The sequence below is a fragment of the Carassius auratus genome, chromosome 31 (assembly GCF_003368295.1).
Source record: "Carassius auratus strain Wakin chromosome 31, ASM336829v1, whole genome shotgun sequence".
Lineage (NCBI taxonomy): Eukaryota > Metazoa > Chordata > Actinopteri > Cypriniformes > Cyprinidae > Carassius > Carassius auratus.
The window spans coordinates 8480462-8499840 of NC_039273.1; the positions used below are offsets into that span (position 1 = coordinate 8480462).

Genomic DNA, 19379 nt, shown 5'->3' on the forward strand with positions numbered 1-19379 from the left:
CAGATGACTTTTTCACTGGAAGAAGAAATATTATGGACAGCAGACTCATTTGAAATTAAAAACATCTTGATGGATTTATTCAGCTCAAAACCAAAAGAGTTTATTTTGATATTCTAATAGTTCTAATAGAACACTTCCTTCCGTGAAAAAGGTTCGCCTGTTGTCATCTCACACTAAAATCCACTGACATGCATTATTTGTTTATTTTATTTTATTGTATTACTATTAATGTTTTTGTGGTGTTTTGGACTGTTTTAGCTTGTAAACTTTGCTTGTTCTGGTGCTTACGTATTTCGCTCCTGATTCAGATGAGACAACTTTTTCACTGGAGGAAGCAATATGGATTTGTTTCTCACAAACGCAGCTTTTCACTTCACAAGACATTAACTGATGGACTGGAGTCATGAGGATTACTTGTTGATTATTGTGATGGTTTTTATCAGCTGCTTTCACTCTCATTTTGATGGCACCCATTCACTGCAGAGGATCCATTTGTGAACAAATTATGTAAAATTTTCCAATTCTGTTCACATGAAGAAACAAGCTCATATTCATCTTGGATGACCTGAGGGTGAGTACGTTTTCTTTTCTGGGTGAATTATTCCTTCAAAATGAACCTTTAAAAAGAACATTGCTTGCAAACAATCAGTAATTCAGTACAAAGTTTGATGAAGGATACAAAAGATAGCCTGAGCAAGTTCAACAAAAGAAAGCACAACAAACCAAATGAAACAACTACCACCCAAAGATGACTTGATGAACTGCACACAAAGAAAAAAATTAATTGATGCATGTTTACGTCAGGCATTTCAATTATTTTTAGTATCAGATGTATCAGTTACATGCTAAACCAAGTGCATTCTGTGTAGGAATGTACATTTCTGCAGCAATATCTGTGAAACAACGTATTGCGTTGTAAACCGGCCGACATCCCTTCAACTTTGATGTACTGTCAAGCCGATGATACATGTTTCAGATTTAGGGGGATGGCGATCTTTGGAGCAGACACTTTAGAACAGCACGTCCATAAATAGCTGCAAGGCAAGCACATGCACTTTTTATGAGAAAGGCCCCAAATACCGACCTCAACCAAAATTACATCTCGTTCATAAGACTCTCTCTCTCTCTCTTGCTCGATCACATGCCCTAAAAGCTTCTTTAGTTTTGCGTCTGTGCTGTCAAAGCCTGCCATTCTTATCACTCCACAGGAAAGAATGCCAATAAAAGAGAGTGGAGTCTTAACACGAGAACCTTTAAAAGCCTGAATCAACCTCCAGCCTGTTTCGGTCGACTCCACGCAGCTACCAGTGAGTTCACACTGCTGTCAAGCATCTCACCTTTACAACCCTGCTCTCATTTCACAGACATACTGCCCTGAACAAAATTTACAGCTTAAAAATTCATGGACAGAGACAAAGTTATCAGCCCACATTGTGAGAAAGCATATCAAGAAAGCGGAGTGTATAATGGATTTTTATTCACTCTTACTGTAAAATCCCAGTTTTATTTCTTAAGGCAAAAGCTCAAAAATAATGAGCATAATGAGGGTGTACTGAATAAAAAGCAGGATAATGGTTAAATAGGTTTTACAAAATTCAGAATTGAGCAAATGAAGAGTTAAAGTTCCCTAAAGTTTGGGGTTGGTAAAATTATTATAATTATTTTTTTTGAAAGATGTCTCTTATAAGTGCTTCTCATTAAATTAGAATGTCGTGGAAAATGTTCATTTATTTCAGTAATTCAACTCAAATTGTGAAACTTGTGTATTAAATAAATTCAGTACACACAGACTGAAGTGGTTTAAGTCTTTGGTTCTTTTAATTATGATGATTTTGCCGCACATTTAACAAAAACCCACTAATTCACTCAACAAATTAGAATACTTCCTAAGACCAATAAAAAAAACATTTAGTGAATTGTTGGCCTTCTGGAAAGTGTTATTTTACTGTACATGTACTCAATACTTGTTAGGCGCTCCTTTTGCTTTAATTACTGCCTCAATTCGGTGTGGCATGGAGGTGATCAGTTTGCTGAGGTGGTATAGAAGCCCAGGTTTCTTTGACAGTGGCCTTCAGCTCATCTGATTTTCTGGTCTCTTGTTTCTCATTTTCCTCTTGACAATACCTCATAGATTCTCTCTGGGGTTCAGATCTGGTGAGTTTGCTGGTCAAGCACACCAAAACCATGGTCATTTAACCAACTTTTGGTGCTTTTGGCAGTATGGGCAGGTGCCAAATCCTGGAAAATGAAATCAGCATCTTCAAAAAGCTGGTCAGCAGAAGCATAAGTGCTCCAATATGTCTTGGTAAACGGGAGCAGTGACTTTGGTTTTCAAAAAACACAATGGACCAACACCAGCAGATGACATTGCACACCAAATTATCACATACTGTGCAAACTTAACACTGGACTTCAAACAACTTGGGCTATGAGCTTCTCCACCCAGGGGCGTCGCACCCGTGGGGGATGTGGGGGTTTTAACACCCACACTTTTCCCGGTGAGAGGGTTCGACACCCGCACATTTTCTGCAGTTTTTCCGCAGTTTTGCACAAACGCCTTACTACCGTCGTTCCTCCGTTTCTCTGGCCACTCTGTGTCTGCGCTCGCCGCGGCTGCCTCCCCCCTCTCAAACTTGACACCGGCTTTGAGTGTGATCGGCTGATGATTGGCTGTTCTGCCTTAAGTCCCGCCTCTCTTGGCGTGTTATCGATCAGCTCGTGCTGAGGAGGCGGGAACTTATGGTTATTTACATCTCCCTTTTCCAGGTACTTTGAAGGAGTGTTTATGCTTTAGAGGTATTTAAATAAGCTTGATATGTGTTTGGGAAGATGTTCTGTTAATCGTTTTGTTGACATGTCGAGTGTTTTTGGTATTATATTTCGTTTTTTAGACTAATGCTAATTGCTATTATTGGGATATTGTTTGCATACCTGTTGAAGAACTATGAAATTAAAGTGTATATTATTTTAATGTTTAAAAACAGTAAATTGTTACATGATTTATACCACCAGAGAAAAAGCTTTGTGTGGGCGTTTTTTCTCTCCTTTTCTGATTTTGCGTTTTTTTTCTCCCCTTTTCTGATTTTGCGTTTTTTTTCTCCCCTTTTCTGATTTTTTTTTTTTTAATGTAGGATTATTTTTTCCCAGCCAAACGCTGCAAGCCAGAAATCCCGCACAGTGCCAGAGAACTTTAAGCCCTGCATTTTGTACCCCTCTGTCAATGTGTTCATCATTTTTATTGTTTATAAACAAACCGCATCCATCCCCCACACTTTTGAAAAGCTTGCTACGCCCCTGTCTCCACCCTTCCTCCAGACTCTAGGACCTCGGTTTCCAAATACAAAACTTGCTCTCAAATGAAAAGAGGACCTTGGACCACTGGGCAACAGTCCAGTTCTTCTTCTCCTTAGCCCAGGTAAGATGCCTCAGGAGTGGTTTAACAAGCGGAATACGACAACTGTAGCCAGTTTTATTTAGATTTTTTTTTCCTTACATTTACAGTTTTCCATCATGTTTTCTACTTAATCTAATTCAAATTCAGGAATTTATCATGGACATCAACCTTGGAGCAATGCATCGTGGCATGCCAAGGTTGAAAATGTGCATTTTTTTCCTCACACAATGATATTGTATGGATTAAAAAACTAATAGAATATAGCACATAATAAACAGTAGATGTACTTTGATGGTACTTTAGGTGCTAGATAGCCCCTGGTCACAGTGTCCATTGATTTGTATGGACAAAAGCAGCTCAGAAATTCTTCAAAATATCGTATTTCTTGTCCTACAGTATAAATAAAAATTACATAATTTTCTCTTTTTTTTGGGGGGGGTGGTTACTTCTTTAAAGGAAATGATGTTCTAAGTGGTGGGGAAATTACTCAGGAACATGGAATCCCCGGTGACATGCTTTAGAAGACGACTGCTAGATGAGTCTCACTCACACTAACCCTCCAAAAAAGAGCTCTCTCTACTGCCCAAAGTGTCCCTTAACAGCATGTGGAAAGAAACTGTGCATGTGACATATGTGTGAAACAACCCAACGGAAAACCTGACATGAAGAAAACAGGACGATAAGCAAGATAAATAAAAAACAATGAATAGAGAGCAAAGGAATAAGCAGAGCAAAAACGAGTGGAAGAAGAAAGAAATTTCTGTACAATGATGAAATAAAATATCATACACTCAGCTCTTTCTTGTCTATTTTTCTGCATTATTAATGCATTTCTTGTCCCGGTGCGGGCACTGCAGTAATTATGCTCGTGAAACCTTAAGAATGAACAAATTTCTCTTTCTCCATCTCGGCTGATGACTCATATACTCTAACCAGAGCATGTATCTAACTGTTATGTGTTATTTAAAAGCCTCAATTCATCAGCCAATGCTGTTCTGTTGAGGGGATAAATAATTCACTTGTTATTTGAATTCAGTAATTCTTAAATTGTCAGCTGTACTACTGGTATTTGCAGTGGGTCTTAACAAGCACCTAATTACATGTCACACCAAAAGCAACAATTCAAGAATTTTACAGTAATAACGCAAAAAATATATTTCTCTTTCTCTCTTTCCGATAGCACAGCTGCCTTCTGGTATGAGCGTATAAGAACTTTCAGTAACACTTTATTTTATGGTTACATCTATAAGTTGCTTATTAGCATGTATATTACTAGAATGTCAGTCATTTATTAGTGCTAATTAAGCACATATTAATGCCTTATTCTACATGACCTTATTCTACATCCCTAATCCTAATACATAAACTTAACAACTACATTACTCACTATTAATTAGCAGAAAAAAAAGAATTTATTGAGAGAAAAGTCATAGTTATTAGTAATAAGCAACTAATAGATGTGACTGTAAAATAAAGTGTTCATGTTGCATTTGTGCATGAATTTTCATAATGTTGGAATGTTGATCAAGTCGATCAAGTTTTTTCAGTGTCAGTCTCTCTTTAGTATACTTAGATCTTCTTCAGAGAACGAGAGTGTAATCAAGCTGTCACTGTCTTGATTCCTTAAAGCTAGCATCTGCAGCCCGTCTGCTCCTGACATCCCAGTGAATGTCAGGAAACGCCACATGGTTGGTAGCAAATTGGATGAGCTGAGCATATGGATGACAGGTAGCCAGACATTAGCACTATTCTTGCTCATTAAGAGACTGGAAATTTGTCTTACTAAATGCTGCAGTATGAGCCCACAGAAGTGAGATTTTAAGTTAAAGATATCTAATTCTGTTCACTGTTAAGTACTGTACATATATATATATATATATATATATATATATATATATATATATATATATATATATATATATATATACACATATATATATATATATATATATATATATATATATACACACATATATATATATATATATATATATATATATATACACATATATATATATATATATATATATATATATATATATATATATATATATATATATATATATATATGTATGTATATGTATACATATATATAATACACATAAATACTGTACATTATTGATTTTTCAGTGACTCTTTCTGCAAGTTACATCCTTGCACTTTTATTTCAATCAAAAAGGAAATAAGTGACTTTCTGTATGAGTGAGCCGTTGAATCATTCATTCACCCGATTTGCTCAATAATGCTCATTAATCTAGCAATAATACAATTAACTGAGGCATTAAATGAAGCATTAAATCATTCATTCAACTAATTTGTACAAAAATGCCTATTCATTCAGAAATCAATTCAAAACAAACACAAAATTGTTCAGGGATGAAACAGCACATTGTGTTGATGTTGTGGAATGATTGTTGTTACAGAAGCAAAAAAAAGCACCTGTAAAACTTTGAGAAAACAACAACATTATTTTCTTCTTGTTTGCTTAACCCTGTAAAGCGTGGTGTATAAAAATAAAAAATAGAAATATGAAAAATGTTAAAATGCTAAAAGTCTTGAAATAATAAATACAATTCTATTAAAAAATAAAAGAGTTTACTGAAACTTTAGAAAAGAAAATGCATGTGTGATTTTGTTGAATATCATATTTGATATTTGATACTTTATAGAGTTAACTGAATTAAACTGCAGGCTTGTGCATATGTCTGAATGACAGCCTTACTGTGATAAACACAATATACATGCAAATGAATCCTCATGCACATTTATGACTTGTTACATCACAGCATATGATCCGATTATCAAGAAATTTAGCTGGAAGAAAACAAACAAGCAGATGAATAAACATAGGAGACGGGGAAACAGTACCTGTATGGATACATCACTGTAGGAGCCTCCAATCACTCCAGAGATTGCGAGTGGAACATCGTCATGGATGGCGTAGGATCCATCTGGGCATGTGTACTCACTATCGTCCACTTTCGTAAGCGAAGCGCGCACAAATTCAAGTGACTGTTCCAGTGCGTACGTGTCTTTAGAGCAAGTGTCCAGAATGTGGGCACCTAACGTTACTCCGGGCAAAATCTGATCATCTTGATTGATCTTGTCCAGGGCTAGCAGCATTGCCTCCAGTCTCTGAATCCCTCTCTGTGCATTGATTCGGCCACAGTCCTGAGCCCCCTCCCCCTTTTGATGAACAGGAAACAGGCCTCCAATCACCAGGTCCCCCTCAATTATGATCTCTTTCTTGGAGGTGTCAGTGTTGTAACCTGGGATAGCCAAAGCTTGGTGTGTCCTGGCCAATAGAAGCAGCAGTAGAGTAAGATGAAGCGTCCAGGAGGGACCGTGACCCCTAAAATGAGTTGACCTCTGAGTCATGGTGCTCAAAAATCTGGACACTTTACAGGTCAATCCCTATTTAGCAGTCTCACTTGTTGGAAAGGGACTGGACTCGAGGCGTGCTAAAGGGAAGACTTCAGACACTTCAGTGCGCTTGTAAGCAGTAGTAGGCAAATTCAAGTACCATCGCCATCTTCCGCCTGTTGGGGGAGTTAGTGAAGATCACAATCTGTGGATCAAACAGAGAAAAAGCAAGCATTGGATCCTGCATTGTAATACACAACAACTGCTGTGATTTACTATTGCTCATGGGTTGGTTTTTTAAAGAGAACAGTGAATAATAAGCTTGGGGGCGTGAACCCTAAATAAAATCTCATTTGACCCATGCACTTTCTTTTCTACTTCATTAAAATGGGCTAAAGCAACACAATTCGTGCACATTTCTTCGCAATCTACTTGGTAAATTGGTAAAATTGTGGATTACACAATCCATCTGTATTGGAACCACATGAAACATTTCCATAACATTATTGTAGCTTTGCTGAATCTGGACAGGGGAATTCTAGTTCCCAATGTGCATTGCGTGGGACTGGATGGGGAGAGTAAATGTTGAAATTAAGAGTTATTTCATGTGTTTTTAAGCAAGATGAAAAAGTAGAAACTCATTGATATTTAATGTTCAGCTATGTTGGGATTTTGTAGCTTTTCTCTCATATAGTGGAGTATTGGGGTTATTATTGTGGCGAAGAGTGAAACGAAATTGTGAAAATATGTTGCTTTACTCAAAAAGAAATCAGAAACACAACAAGTTTCCATTTGTTAACTAGAATAGTCACAATGAAATGACAATAAAAATACTTATAAAACATTTCTTAATCTTATGCTGAAAACAAGAACAAATATCTGCCAATGGGATAAGACAACCTTTATGAGCTTTCTATTTTCTAACCTTATTTTATATTTGAATTCAGTTTTTAAGCCATATTCAATTTTTCGAATTGTCTAGGTATTTTGACGGTTGTTTTAGGCATAAACGCTCTTCATTTTTAAAGACTTAATACTTTAAGTGATTTTGCATTTCAGGTAAATGTATCTACAGTAGATTTAGTAATGTTAAGATATGTGTACTGGAAAATAAGACAAAAATACTGAGTGAGAAAATAGAATTACATGTGGTTAAAAACCATTACATCCAACATGCTATAACATGAGGCTAGTGATTTAATTGAATTAGACATGTCTTGTTTTATTGCCATTTGTTAAATACCGAATTGAGCTATAATTAAAAAAAGTCATTTGATTAAAGTTCACAATTTATTATTGTAAATATTGTATTGTACTGTACATATAATATGCAATAAATTGTCTATGAACCAAACACATTCTTATAACATCAAGGCAGAAGAACTAGAAGATGGCAAGTACAACAATCTTAAATACCATTGTTTATTGCACTGTTAAATCTAATTGTTTCAAATATTTACATGAGTAATAAGATTCCAAGACATCTAAATCATACAACACATCATTGGGATACAAATCTGACCAGTTAATTTAAACAAATTCAGTAAGCAGTTACAATAAAAACTAACTAAGACTGAGGGGAAATTGGACCATGAGCATTTGCTTTACTCTTTGCTTATTAGAAGTCGTAAGCTGAACAGACATCTCCTGCTGAGGGACTCAAATGTAATTTGTTATAAAGTTGATATACAGTGGCATTATTTGGCTGCACTGATTTTCTCTCTATCTCTCAGAATTGAATTTCTCAGAATTTCTCTGTTATTCCATCAGGCCGCTGGAACGGACTCCCTAAGGTCCCTTTGCCTTAAGCTTCTGGTTAGTCCATTGAGGGCTTTGTTCACTTGTGTGTGTGTATGTGTATGTGTGTGTGTGTATGTGTGTATGTGTGTCTGTGTGTCTGTGTGTGTGTTATTCTCTCTGCTCAGGGGACAGTGTGACCATTGTAGTGTAAAGCTAGCTCACCTAAACTCATGTAGAGGATCACTATCAGACAGCTTGTAAGCCAACAGCTGCTTCACACACACACACACACAAGGATCGACAAACACATCAGTACATAAGCTTGAATATATTTGCATTCAGAAAGACAGTGACCTTAAAAATGCAGTTACAGTTTGCATGTCAATACAGAATGATTTATAAAAGATTCCTTGTAGTAAGCAAACTGTTCAAAAAGGCCTAGTTTTGTTTCTCTTTCTTTGCCTTTTCTCTCTCTGTTATATACAAGCATATCAACGGAGAGCACGCATGCTAATTTTACACATGCTAAGAGGTGTGGTGTATAGCTTTCGAATGCTGTGATTGATATAATTATGAGGTTTGCAGCCTCAGCTCCTGGAGTGTGTGAGAAGAGTGTGTATAGAGTGACTGCATGCTGAGGTGGTTATTTACTTTTACATTACTATGACTTTTCAGCTGAAGACCAACGGAAATTCAACGAGTGAAATAAGAAATAAACTACACTGATTTAACTCTCATGTTCGGTTAATATAAAAACATAAACAACATCGAAGTATAGGGATTATATTTCAAGGGAAGAATTCACGAAGAATGAATTGCACCTGCTGATAGCATCATTTGCATGTGCAGTCTAAAATGGTTCAGCACCTCATTCACTAAAGGAATTATGCAAATCAGGTAACAGTCCAAACATGTTTAAGAAATTGTGCTGAATGCAATTTGCACAGCACAGTTCAGCTTGCAGGCCAAGTGGGAGTGCAAATTTGTGGAAGAAGCTGAATCAGTGGCTTAAAATGCCAAAATTGTGTGCTCTATATATATGTGCATCCATGAAATGCTTGGATATACTGTAGCACGGTAACACTTTAGAATAAGGTTCCATTAGTTAATGTTAGTTAACTACTTTTGTTAACATGAACTAAGCAAGAACAATCCTTCTACAGCATTTATAAGTCTTAGTTCATGTTAACTTCAACATTTACTAATGCATTATTTAAATCAAAAGTTGTGCTTGTTAACATTAGTTAATGCACTGTGAATTACCATGAACTAACAATGAATAACTGTATTTTCATTAACTAACATTAACGAAGATGAATAAATACAGTAATAAATGTATTATTCATAGTTTGTTCATGTTAATTAATACATTAACTAACATTAACTAATGGAACCTTATTCTAAAGTGTTACCAGTAGCACTCTTTCCCAATATTTTGATGAATTACGGCTGTAAAAAAAATACTTTTTGAAAAATCTCTGACCACTTTGTAAAACAACAGAGGGCTAAAGTGTTGATAATATCCATCAAAAAAAATAAATAAATAAATAAAAGTTAGATCAAATGAACATAAACTTCCAGCCAAAACTTTGGAATAATGAAAGAAAAATGTAAAAAAAAGTACACTTTGCTCATCAAGACATTCATTGGATCTACAAAATACAGTATATATATATATATATATATATATATATATATATATATATATATATATATATATATATATATATATATATATATATATATATATATATATATATATACATATTTTTTCTTTTTTACTGTATAACTGTATTATAAATTAGACTATTTCTTTTCAGTATCATAAACATCAAGTAAAAAAAAAGAAAGAAGCAAGAATGGCTAATGAACAGCCAAACAAAAGTCAAACTGACCAGCAGGAGTGTTTGGGAATTGGAATGTGAGTTCGAGTGTGTGTGTGTGTGTGTGTGTGTCCATATCTCAACAATTTATGTGTTCACCTCACTGAGACACACACTTACTCGTTAGGGTCTTCTCCCTACCCTTTGTTTCCATGGAAACTTGCCAGACAAGAGTGAAAGGAAGGGAAAGTGAGAGAGTGAGCGAGCGGGAGAGAAGCGAGGCTGAAAGGGCCAATCTAGTCTGCTAGGATGGGAGTGGAGGCCCTCCGGGAATTCTTGTAAAGCTGGTGTAAATTGGCTATATCTTTTTATGACATACATCGCCTGAACTGCATCTATTAAGGATTAATACTCACATCCACTCAGTACCATATTTGAGACCGCTGTTCTACACAACAGAATTTGTTTGTTGGATGATAAGCTTTTTAAGTAATATCTGATGAGGTTCATTTTAAGATTGCAATATAACAATAAAGTGCTGAAAATGCCGCATATCAGTGAACAGGAATCAAGCCTGGGGCAAATGGCAAACAAGTGTGGAGTCAGAATGTAAGTATGTGAACACTATAATTGACAGAAAGATGTTTACCGCAAATCTTAAAGGGACATTTCACCCAAAAATGAACTTTCTGTCATTATTTACTTTCTGTATTATTTACCCTCACGTCAATACCAACCTTCATGGTTTTCTTTCTTCTGAACACTAAACTAGATATTTTGAGAAATGTAAAAACAATGCCATGTAAATATTTCCTCAATATTGTACTAATTTTTTTTTTTTCAGATATGAGAAATGTTAAATTAAAATACCAAAGATGCTGTATCTTCGCATGAGTACTACAACATAAAAATAACACAATGTAAATATTTCCTCTATATTTTATTCTTTTGTTTACCAGATATGAGAAATGTTCAATTAAAATACAGAATATGCTGTATTTTCTCATGAGTACCACAATATAAAAATTACGTGATGTAAATATTTCCTCAATATTTTATTCTTTTGTTTAACAGATATGAGAAATGCTCAATTAAAATACTGAAGACGCTGGATTTTCTCATGAGTACCACAACATGTACTGTAAATGCTATAAGCCTTCCTGCATTTGTGCGAACAACTCATTTGATACAAGGCTTTTACAATTGCTTTCCACTGACTAGGAGGAGAGAGATCTGATTTTGACAGATTCAGTTAGACATTCAAGTCAGTTTCTGAACCCTTAAAATCAGTGTGTCAGCATTGACTTTCCATTCCCCTTTTATTGGTAGTTGAGCTTTCAAGAGAAAACACAAAATATATAGTCCTGATAGCAATGCAGAAATTATAGTTGATGTGAAATACATTTTAATTTGTTGTAATGCAACACGGAGTATAACAGGATATTCAAAAATAAAACATGCAGGGCTGAATTGTGAAAAGTTGTCTCTATAAGGCAGGTGGCCAGAAGGGACATTTCGAAAAATAAAGATCATTGGGTGCATCAGCCAGAAATTAGATATTTCAGAAGCAGAGCAATTTTTATATTTTGAGCATTATATATATATATATATATTTGGTCACGCTTATGTCATTTCAAAATTTGTATAACTTCCATTCCTATCCCAAAATTTGGAACACAAAAGGAGATGTTAAGTAGAATGTCCAAGCTGCTCTTTTCCATAATGAAAGTGAGTAGTGACCAAGGAATAATTACTTAAATGTCAGTTTGTCAACTGGCTTCCTAAACCCTGGAATAGAGTTGTATGGAGCACATTTATGATATTTGTTAGGTGCCCCTTTTTGGTCCTCATTTCTTTGTGTGGAAGGGTGAATATTATTCAAAACATTTTTTTGTGTTCCACAGAAGAATGGAAGCAGATATGTGAGTAATGACAAAATGTAATTTGTGGATAAACTATTCCTTTCAGAAAGTAAACTGGATTGTTTTCATGTTGACTTTAAACGGTGTACTTTATTTCTCTTCACCTACAGAGATGTCTGCATATTTACAGTAGAGAAACACCAATTCTCTGTAATCATCGTGGAACTGCGCCGAACTGGAAAATTACATTTACATTTATTCAAATTATGTAAATACATGGCAATTAAAGACCCATAAATTTGTCTGAATATCCGGTCCAATTCCCCCCCAACTCTCCCTACTCTCCACTCTTTCTCCACTATCTTCGGCTTCACCAGATGGCCTCTTCAATTTAATACTGCTGCCTTTGCCAGTCTTCAAAACTGCTCCAGCCAGGCAGTGTGAAGACGCAGGGGAACTGAGAGATGCTGGCAGAGTGAGGAGGGAATGACAGAACGCAAATAAGAGAGAGGAAGGAATGAGCAACATTAAGGAGGAGGAGGATCCTAACTGTATTAATCCATTTCAGTATTTTCATGCTGGCAAAAAGAGCAGCATGAATATGGTAATAGCACATCTAGGAGAGAGGTCATCTTTACGTAACCGCAGGGCAGAGGGGGGAAAAGGTAAGAGAGAAATTCCATACAAGGGCTCTTCTGCACTGATTAGAGAAGAGAAACTATGTAAATGAATTTCAGGCCACATTTTAGATGACAAAAAGGACATTTCCAGGAAAACCGGGGGATGTATTATGCTGCACACTTTTATAACAATCCAAGAATCCCTCTCAGCGCTAACCCGTTGCTTTATTTAAAGTGGTCCACATCACTCGTCAGTTAAACTCTAAATCATCATTAGATTCCAAATGCTAAATTTTAAATTCCATTTGCCACAGTTAGTCAGTTTCTCCTTTACATTTGGGCCACTGCTGTACCAAGTCCGTCCTGGCAGTGATAAAGCTGAAAACAATAAACTGACAGAATTACAACTTCAATTTCTGCTAATCGCTGGATTGCAGTGCAATTTTCGACAAGCTGATAAATGTATTTTTATTTGTAGCTCTAAACCATAAATCCAGTTCGAACAACTGTGTGTGTGTGTGTGTGTGTGTGTGTGTGTGTGTGTGTTGGTGAGTAATGCCACAACCCAGCAGGCATGCTATTTGATAACCATCCAACAAGTTGGTGGCTGCTGTCCAAATGGGGTTTTAAACACCTTACTCAGGGCCCTTTGAGCAGCCACATCATCAACCACAATTTGAAGGGGAATTGCAATCAAGTGTGTACAACTGCTCACTCCAAGGCACCAAAACGAGAGTTATGACAATATAGACAAGAATAAATGCACGGAGCGCTTTCTGGAAATCAGACCAGGAAACATTCCAATGATTCTCTTCACAGATAATAAAATATATCTATCTTTAAATTAAATATTTTTAATAAACAACAGTTCTGCTCTACAAAGGCAAAATACCTTACATTTTTCCAGCAAAATTTATTACAAGTAGGGCACTAGAAATCTGGCAATTAGATGTTTTAGTAAACTTGATTTGCACCCCTATTTTGAAGTTACTGCACTCTGCCTTTTGCAATGTCTGCAAAAAATGAGAAGTCATACCAAGTCAAAAGGTATTCAATTTCACTTTATATACAATATTTGGTTCCTGATCACATAAAAAAAAATTTTTTAACAGTAACACCTGTATAAAATCTAGTGATCATGGGCTATCTCACGTTATAACATATAATGTGACTGTATTAATTGTTATTCTGACCATAACAACCAGACAAATGGTTAAACATCAGTGGATACCATTTTGCAACCAATGTATTTGCAATGTTACTAACATAATAGGATGCAAGACTAGTCTAATTGCATCAAACTAAATAAAAATAGCCTAGCCTACAAGGATGACTTGTGGATTGATGTGAATGCCAGTAAGTAGGAATAATGCTCAGAATGCTTGTGGATTAAACATCTCTGATGACGTTCATTGCATGGATTTTAAATGTTACTGTTTTTATGTGTGCTCATGCTGCATGCTACGCTGTCACAGCATTTGAGTCCACACTTGTGCAACTAGAAGTTGGCATTACTATCTGCATAAAAATGAAAAAAACACCTTCAATGATTATTTACTATTACTTGTTGCTAAATTATGTTGTTTAGAGTGCTTTGTTATATGGAAAAGTTAGATTGTGATATATCTAATTTGTTTGTCTAATGAAGTGCTTCAGTGACAGATATATGAAAGTACACAGGTCACACCATAATTTAAATGGACAGATTTTAATGGACAGTAAAACATTGGCAGAATACCATATAGCCCCAGGCCATCACAGTAACTTCATACTAATGCACGGTTAAACAAAGGCAGAGTACTGTAACTCCATTTGAGCGTTACAAAACAAAGTCAAAGAGTGGTAACTGGTGTTATAGATGGTTTTATCGAGCGCACACGCCTGGACCTAAGTTAACTTCCAGTCTGTGTTGTATATCGTCTGGCTGCGGTGCCTTCAAACGCAGTTAAAGTTAAGGTGGTGAGTAGACTGAAATTGGGCTCAGGTGGTTGTGATGTGGGATTTTTTCCATACATTTATTTATTTGTGGAGACTCGCCACGATTTTAAAACCGATCGATTTTCCAAAAAGCTTTGTTGAATAAACATGAGCACGTACTGCACATTTAATAATAATTCCTTACATTTATATGTTTAAATATCAAAACTGTTGTTATTGATTCTATTTGGAAGTCTACCGGAAGTTAAGTTAGGTCCACAAAAGCGTGCATGCGCAGTAACGTTTGTTTATGTTGTTGCCGTTGAAACCGTCTATACAGTTTTCTGCCTTGGTTTCTTCTTGGCTTTGCAAAGTTACTGTTAAGACAGCCCAATATTTTATAAAAAAAAAAAAAAAGTTATGACCAAAAACAAAGTTATGGCCTTTTGCCTTTGCACGGCAGTGTTAGTTCCTAATCTACTAATCTGATTGGGCAATAAAAAACAGGAGTGTAATCAAATTTGCATATTTAAACAATAAACCACATACAGATATTTTTTATATTTAATATTTACTCACATTCAAGGCAGGAATTTTATTGGAAGCAAATAGATAAAGAAATTATAACTAACTAAACAAACATTTACCAAATATGAAATAACAATTTCCAAGAGTGACACAAGCAGATAATGGAATAATGGCCTCTCCTTATATTCACTGACTATTATCTTCATAAAAAGGCCTGAATGGGTCAAGCTGGAATCAACTGGAGTTAACAACTCCCTCAGTCGGACATAACTCTCAGTTATTTCAAAGTCCACAGGAACTAAAAGCCTATGAGGAAGCCAATTTCAAACGATAAGGACTAAGAAAAAGAAGACTACTAGTAATAATAATAGAGCTTAATCGGATTAGTAATTTAACATGGATGAAAATTAGGCGGTGAGGGATAGATTAACAATTTTAAAATGGCACACACTGTATAAAGGTCCTAGATTATGTAATTTTGTTTAAATTTCACAACTTTATGGAGTTTTTTGTCTACTTATTTTTTTATTTCTGAATCACCCAAAATGTCCAGGATTTGGCTTTTGCTTTCTACAGTTGCCAATCATTATTGTGTGTATTGTTGTATTAAAGTCCTGCGCAATTGTTTTCTTAATCCTGCACCCTCTGAAAATTTTGACCATTATAGCGCGCTCCTGCGATTTTTGTGTCTAGTCGCGCAAACATTCATATTTTGCATATAATTTTCGTGCATCAGTGAACAGCTACCAATATGCAGAGAATTTAAATCTCTTTTGAATGAGCACTCGCTTTTCACTTTCGATTTTGCGATCACAATGAATTTTCACTTCTACAGCAGATGAAACTTGCTGTTACATTTGGCTGTTTGAATGAGAGAATGTTTCAAGGACAATAGAACTGACTTTAAAACCTGTTAAAATACTTCCGAATAGACCCTTTTTCAGTTCAAAATATTGTCACAGTGGGACTAAAAGGGGCTGCAGTGCAAGTTGAGATGATTTATGATATCTGCAAATATAACAATAAAACAACATACTTTACCAGTTGTCCTTTAAAGCTTTAGAAGGTGAATATTAGTTTAAAAGAGAATCAGCTTACTGACATTTTCACATGAGGTGCTTATTATCAGATCATATTAAGAGACAACTAATGATATCCATCCAGTGCAGTGTGGAGACGACAGGAAACTGCAATTAAAACACTGTCAATCAAATTCCCCACACTTCAAACCTGTGACATCAACTGCAGAAAAGATCAAGAGATTGCTTAGTTGCAAAATTGGATTTTCACTCAGATTTGTAGCTTTATGTATTTGCATGCATTTGTGTGTGTGTGTGTGTATATATATACATATATATATATGACTGAGCAACCTCTTTTCCGCATCTTTTCCGCAGCTGATTTCAAAATATATTGTGTATATGCTTCTTTCTTTGTCTCTCACTCTGTCTAATTACTGTCTGTAGTGTCATTTACAAACACAAGGACTTAAGGAAAGCTTCTTCTTTGTATTCGATATGGTCTCTCCCCTCCTTCTGTTAACCTGTTCATTATTCATGTCCGAGTCACTGGAGACCCATGAGCTGCTGCATCCAGGGTTTCCCTTCTGCCTTTAAACACTTTAATGCAACCCTAATACATCACATTATGTATTTATCTGACACATACTCTCAACACACATATGGTCATTTCTCTCTAATGGAAAAATTACACAGCACAGAGCCACTGGGATGAACCCCCACTACATGTCCACCTTTGGTTCTAAGTATTTGCATTTGTTTTAGATTTCCTCGCTTCCTCTCAGAAGTACACAAATATTTACGCACGTGCCCTATTGCACAGATGCACAAAAGACAGACAGATCCTCCTGTCTCTTTGCACGAGTCTCTCTTGGGATCTGCACGGTCGCAGAATTTCTCTGTAAGTCTTTTACCAGATGCTTGACAAGAAACACACACCATCTGCTTCTGAATGTGCCTGATGCATTCCAGAGAATCTTCGGATTACCTCAGACTGCCATAGTGAAAATGAAGACATTTATTATTCATACAGCACTTTTACAGCAAAAGTTCAGTCAACAGATTGGTGACATTAAAGCTGCTATATGTTGTAAATGGCATATTGTAAATTGCACTTATCAAAAATCATTGATTCAACATTGAATTACATTAAATTGATCTTTGCTATTTGGGATAAGTGCGCCATCAACCATACTGTGTAGAAGAAGTGGGTTATATATATCATTCAGTTCTCACTTTGTCCATAAAGTTTAGCTAATAAAACCAAACTTTATTACACAATTAAGCGATAAGAGTGAATTAAGCTGCCTCATTTCATACAACAATCATTTAATCAGTTAATCATGTAGTAGTTTAATAAAATGATCTGTGATTTTCAGGGATGAAGATGTGATAAGATATCTGTTTAATGAAAACACTCACTCAACTGTCTTGCCCATTGTCCTCTTGTGAAATTAATTCTGTCATCGTTTATTCACCTTCATGTTGTTCCAAAACACTGAGATATTTCTCAAAATATCGTATTTCTTTTTATTCCACGGAAGAAAGAAAGCCATAGACATTTAAAACGACATAAGGGTGAGAAAGAGAAAATCCAAACTCTTCCCAGAAAGATCTCCCAGCCCTGACAGGACTTAAAGAGGAGACCTTCTTCCTGTGAGGTGACAATACTCCCATTAAGTCACTGTGACACCCCGCTTTACACCTCCATTACTTTTACTATCTTTGTTGCTGTAACCTATCAGTCACTCCTGTAGCAGATTAATCTCTCAAGAGGTTGATCTATTTCCAGCCTAAGACACTTGTCAGCATCTGTGACTTATCCCACCACCATAAATTATTCACCAAAAATGCTTGTTGTCCAGACTAAAAAGCCATTAGTTGAACTCTGTGTTAGCAATCTTGAGTTTTATTGTCGATCAATTTTCAATACGGCTGTGTTACTCGCAGATAAGGACTTTTACATGCCACGCCGGTGATAACAGCTTCGCTGTGCTCAAAGAGGCATCTTCACTTTGCTGGATCACTGAGAACAGAAGGATTGGCTTTCATTTATCTCTCTCTCACTCCTTCACTGTATTTCTCTTTTGCTCTATTTCAGATTTCATATATTCAGAAAATCTTAAAACTGAAGCAAAATAAATGCAATCCAATTGGTCTTAATCAGTAAATAAAAAACTATATATATATATATATTATTATCCAGCTGTGTAACTAATAACATCCAAGTGAAAGATATAGCACCAACATGTCATCAGCTGTGGTCATTTTAATTAGCTCAGCATCAAGAGCTTTTCTGGAGCATTTCATTCCTTGGTAGTGCGACTGACGCAAACAATCAACTACGGGAGGCAAGGCACTGTCAAAAGATCTCTGGGATAAAGTTGTGGACAGGCACAAGTCAGGAGACGGATACAAAAAAATGCAAAGGCTTTATCAATGCAGAAGCACAGAGAAGTATATTATTAAGAAGTGCAAGGTATCTGATAAAACACACGTGGACCCTCCCTGGATCAGGACATCACTTCAAACTGGATTAAAGGGTCAGGAGGAAACTGGTCAGAGAGGCTACCAAGGCCTACAACAACTCTGCAGCAGTGCCACATGCTGTCACGACTGAGCTTTGCCAAAACACACCTTGAATATTCTGAGGCAGATGAGACTAAAATTGAATTATTTGGCCTCAACACTAAATTATATGTATGGCGGAAATCCAATACAGCTCACTGTTTAAATAACAGCATTCCTACAGTAAAGCATGGAGGTGGTGATATCCTGCTATGAGGTTGTTTCTCTGCAGCAGAGACTGGAGCACTTGTCAGGATAGGAAAAATGGTTGGGGCAAAATACTGTCAAATTTTTGAGTAAACTCTGCTGCCCTCTGACAGAAAGTTGTCAATGGGAAGAAGGTTTACCTTTCAACATAACAATGACCCAAAGCAACTTTGGGACAAATATTGCAAAGTCCATGCAAAGTTAGTAGAGACAAATCCCAACAGAGTAAAGGCTGTAATGAATACAAAAGGTGGTTCAACAAGATAGATAGATAGATATTGCTTGTAACTGTGGTGAAGTAAACATCTGCTGAGTATTTTGACATATAATTTTTTGAT

At 36.0% G+C, this 19379-nt stretch overlaps 1 protein-coding gene across 1 annotated transcript in view; it reads right to left on the minus strand.

Annotated features, from left to right (window-relative positions):
* LOC113050454 (metabotropic glutamate receptor 2-like) overlaps nucleotides 1-19379 on the minus strand; it is a 40286-nt gene that overhangs the window by 18058 nt on the left and 2849 nt on the right. The window contains exon 2 of the mRNA XM_026213419.1: nucleotides 6263-6962. Coding sequence (XP_026069204.1) covers nucleotides 6263-6772 — 510 coding nt within the window. The 5' untranslated portion in view covers nucleotides 6773-6962. The remainder of the gene's footprint in view (nucleotides 1-6262; nucleotides 6963-19379) is intronic.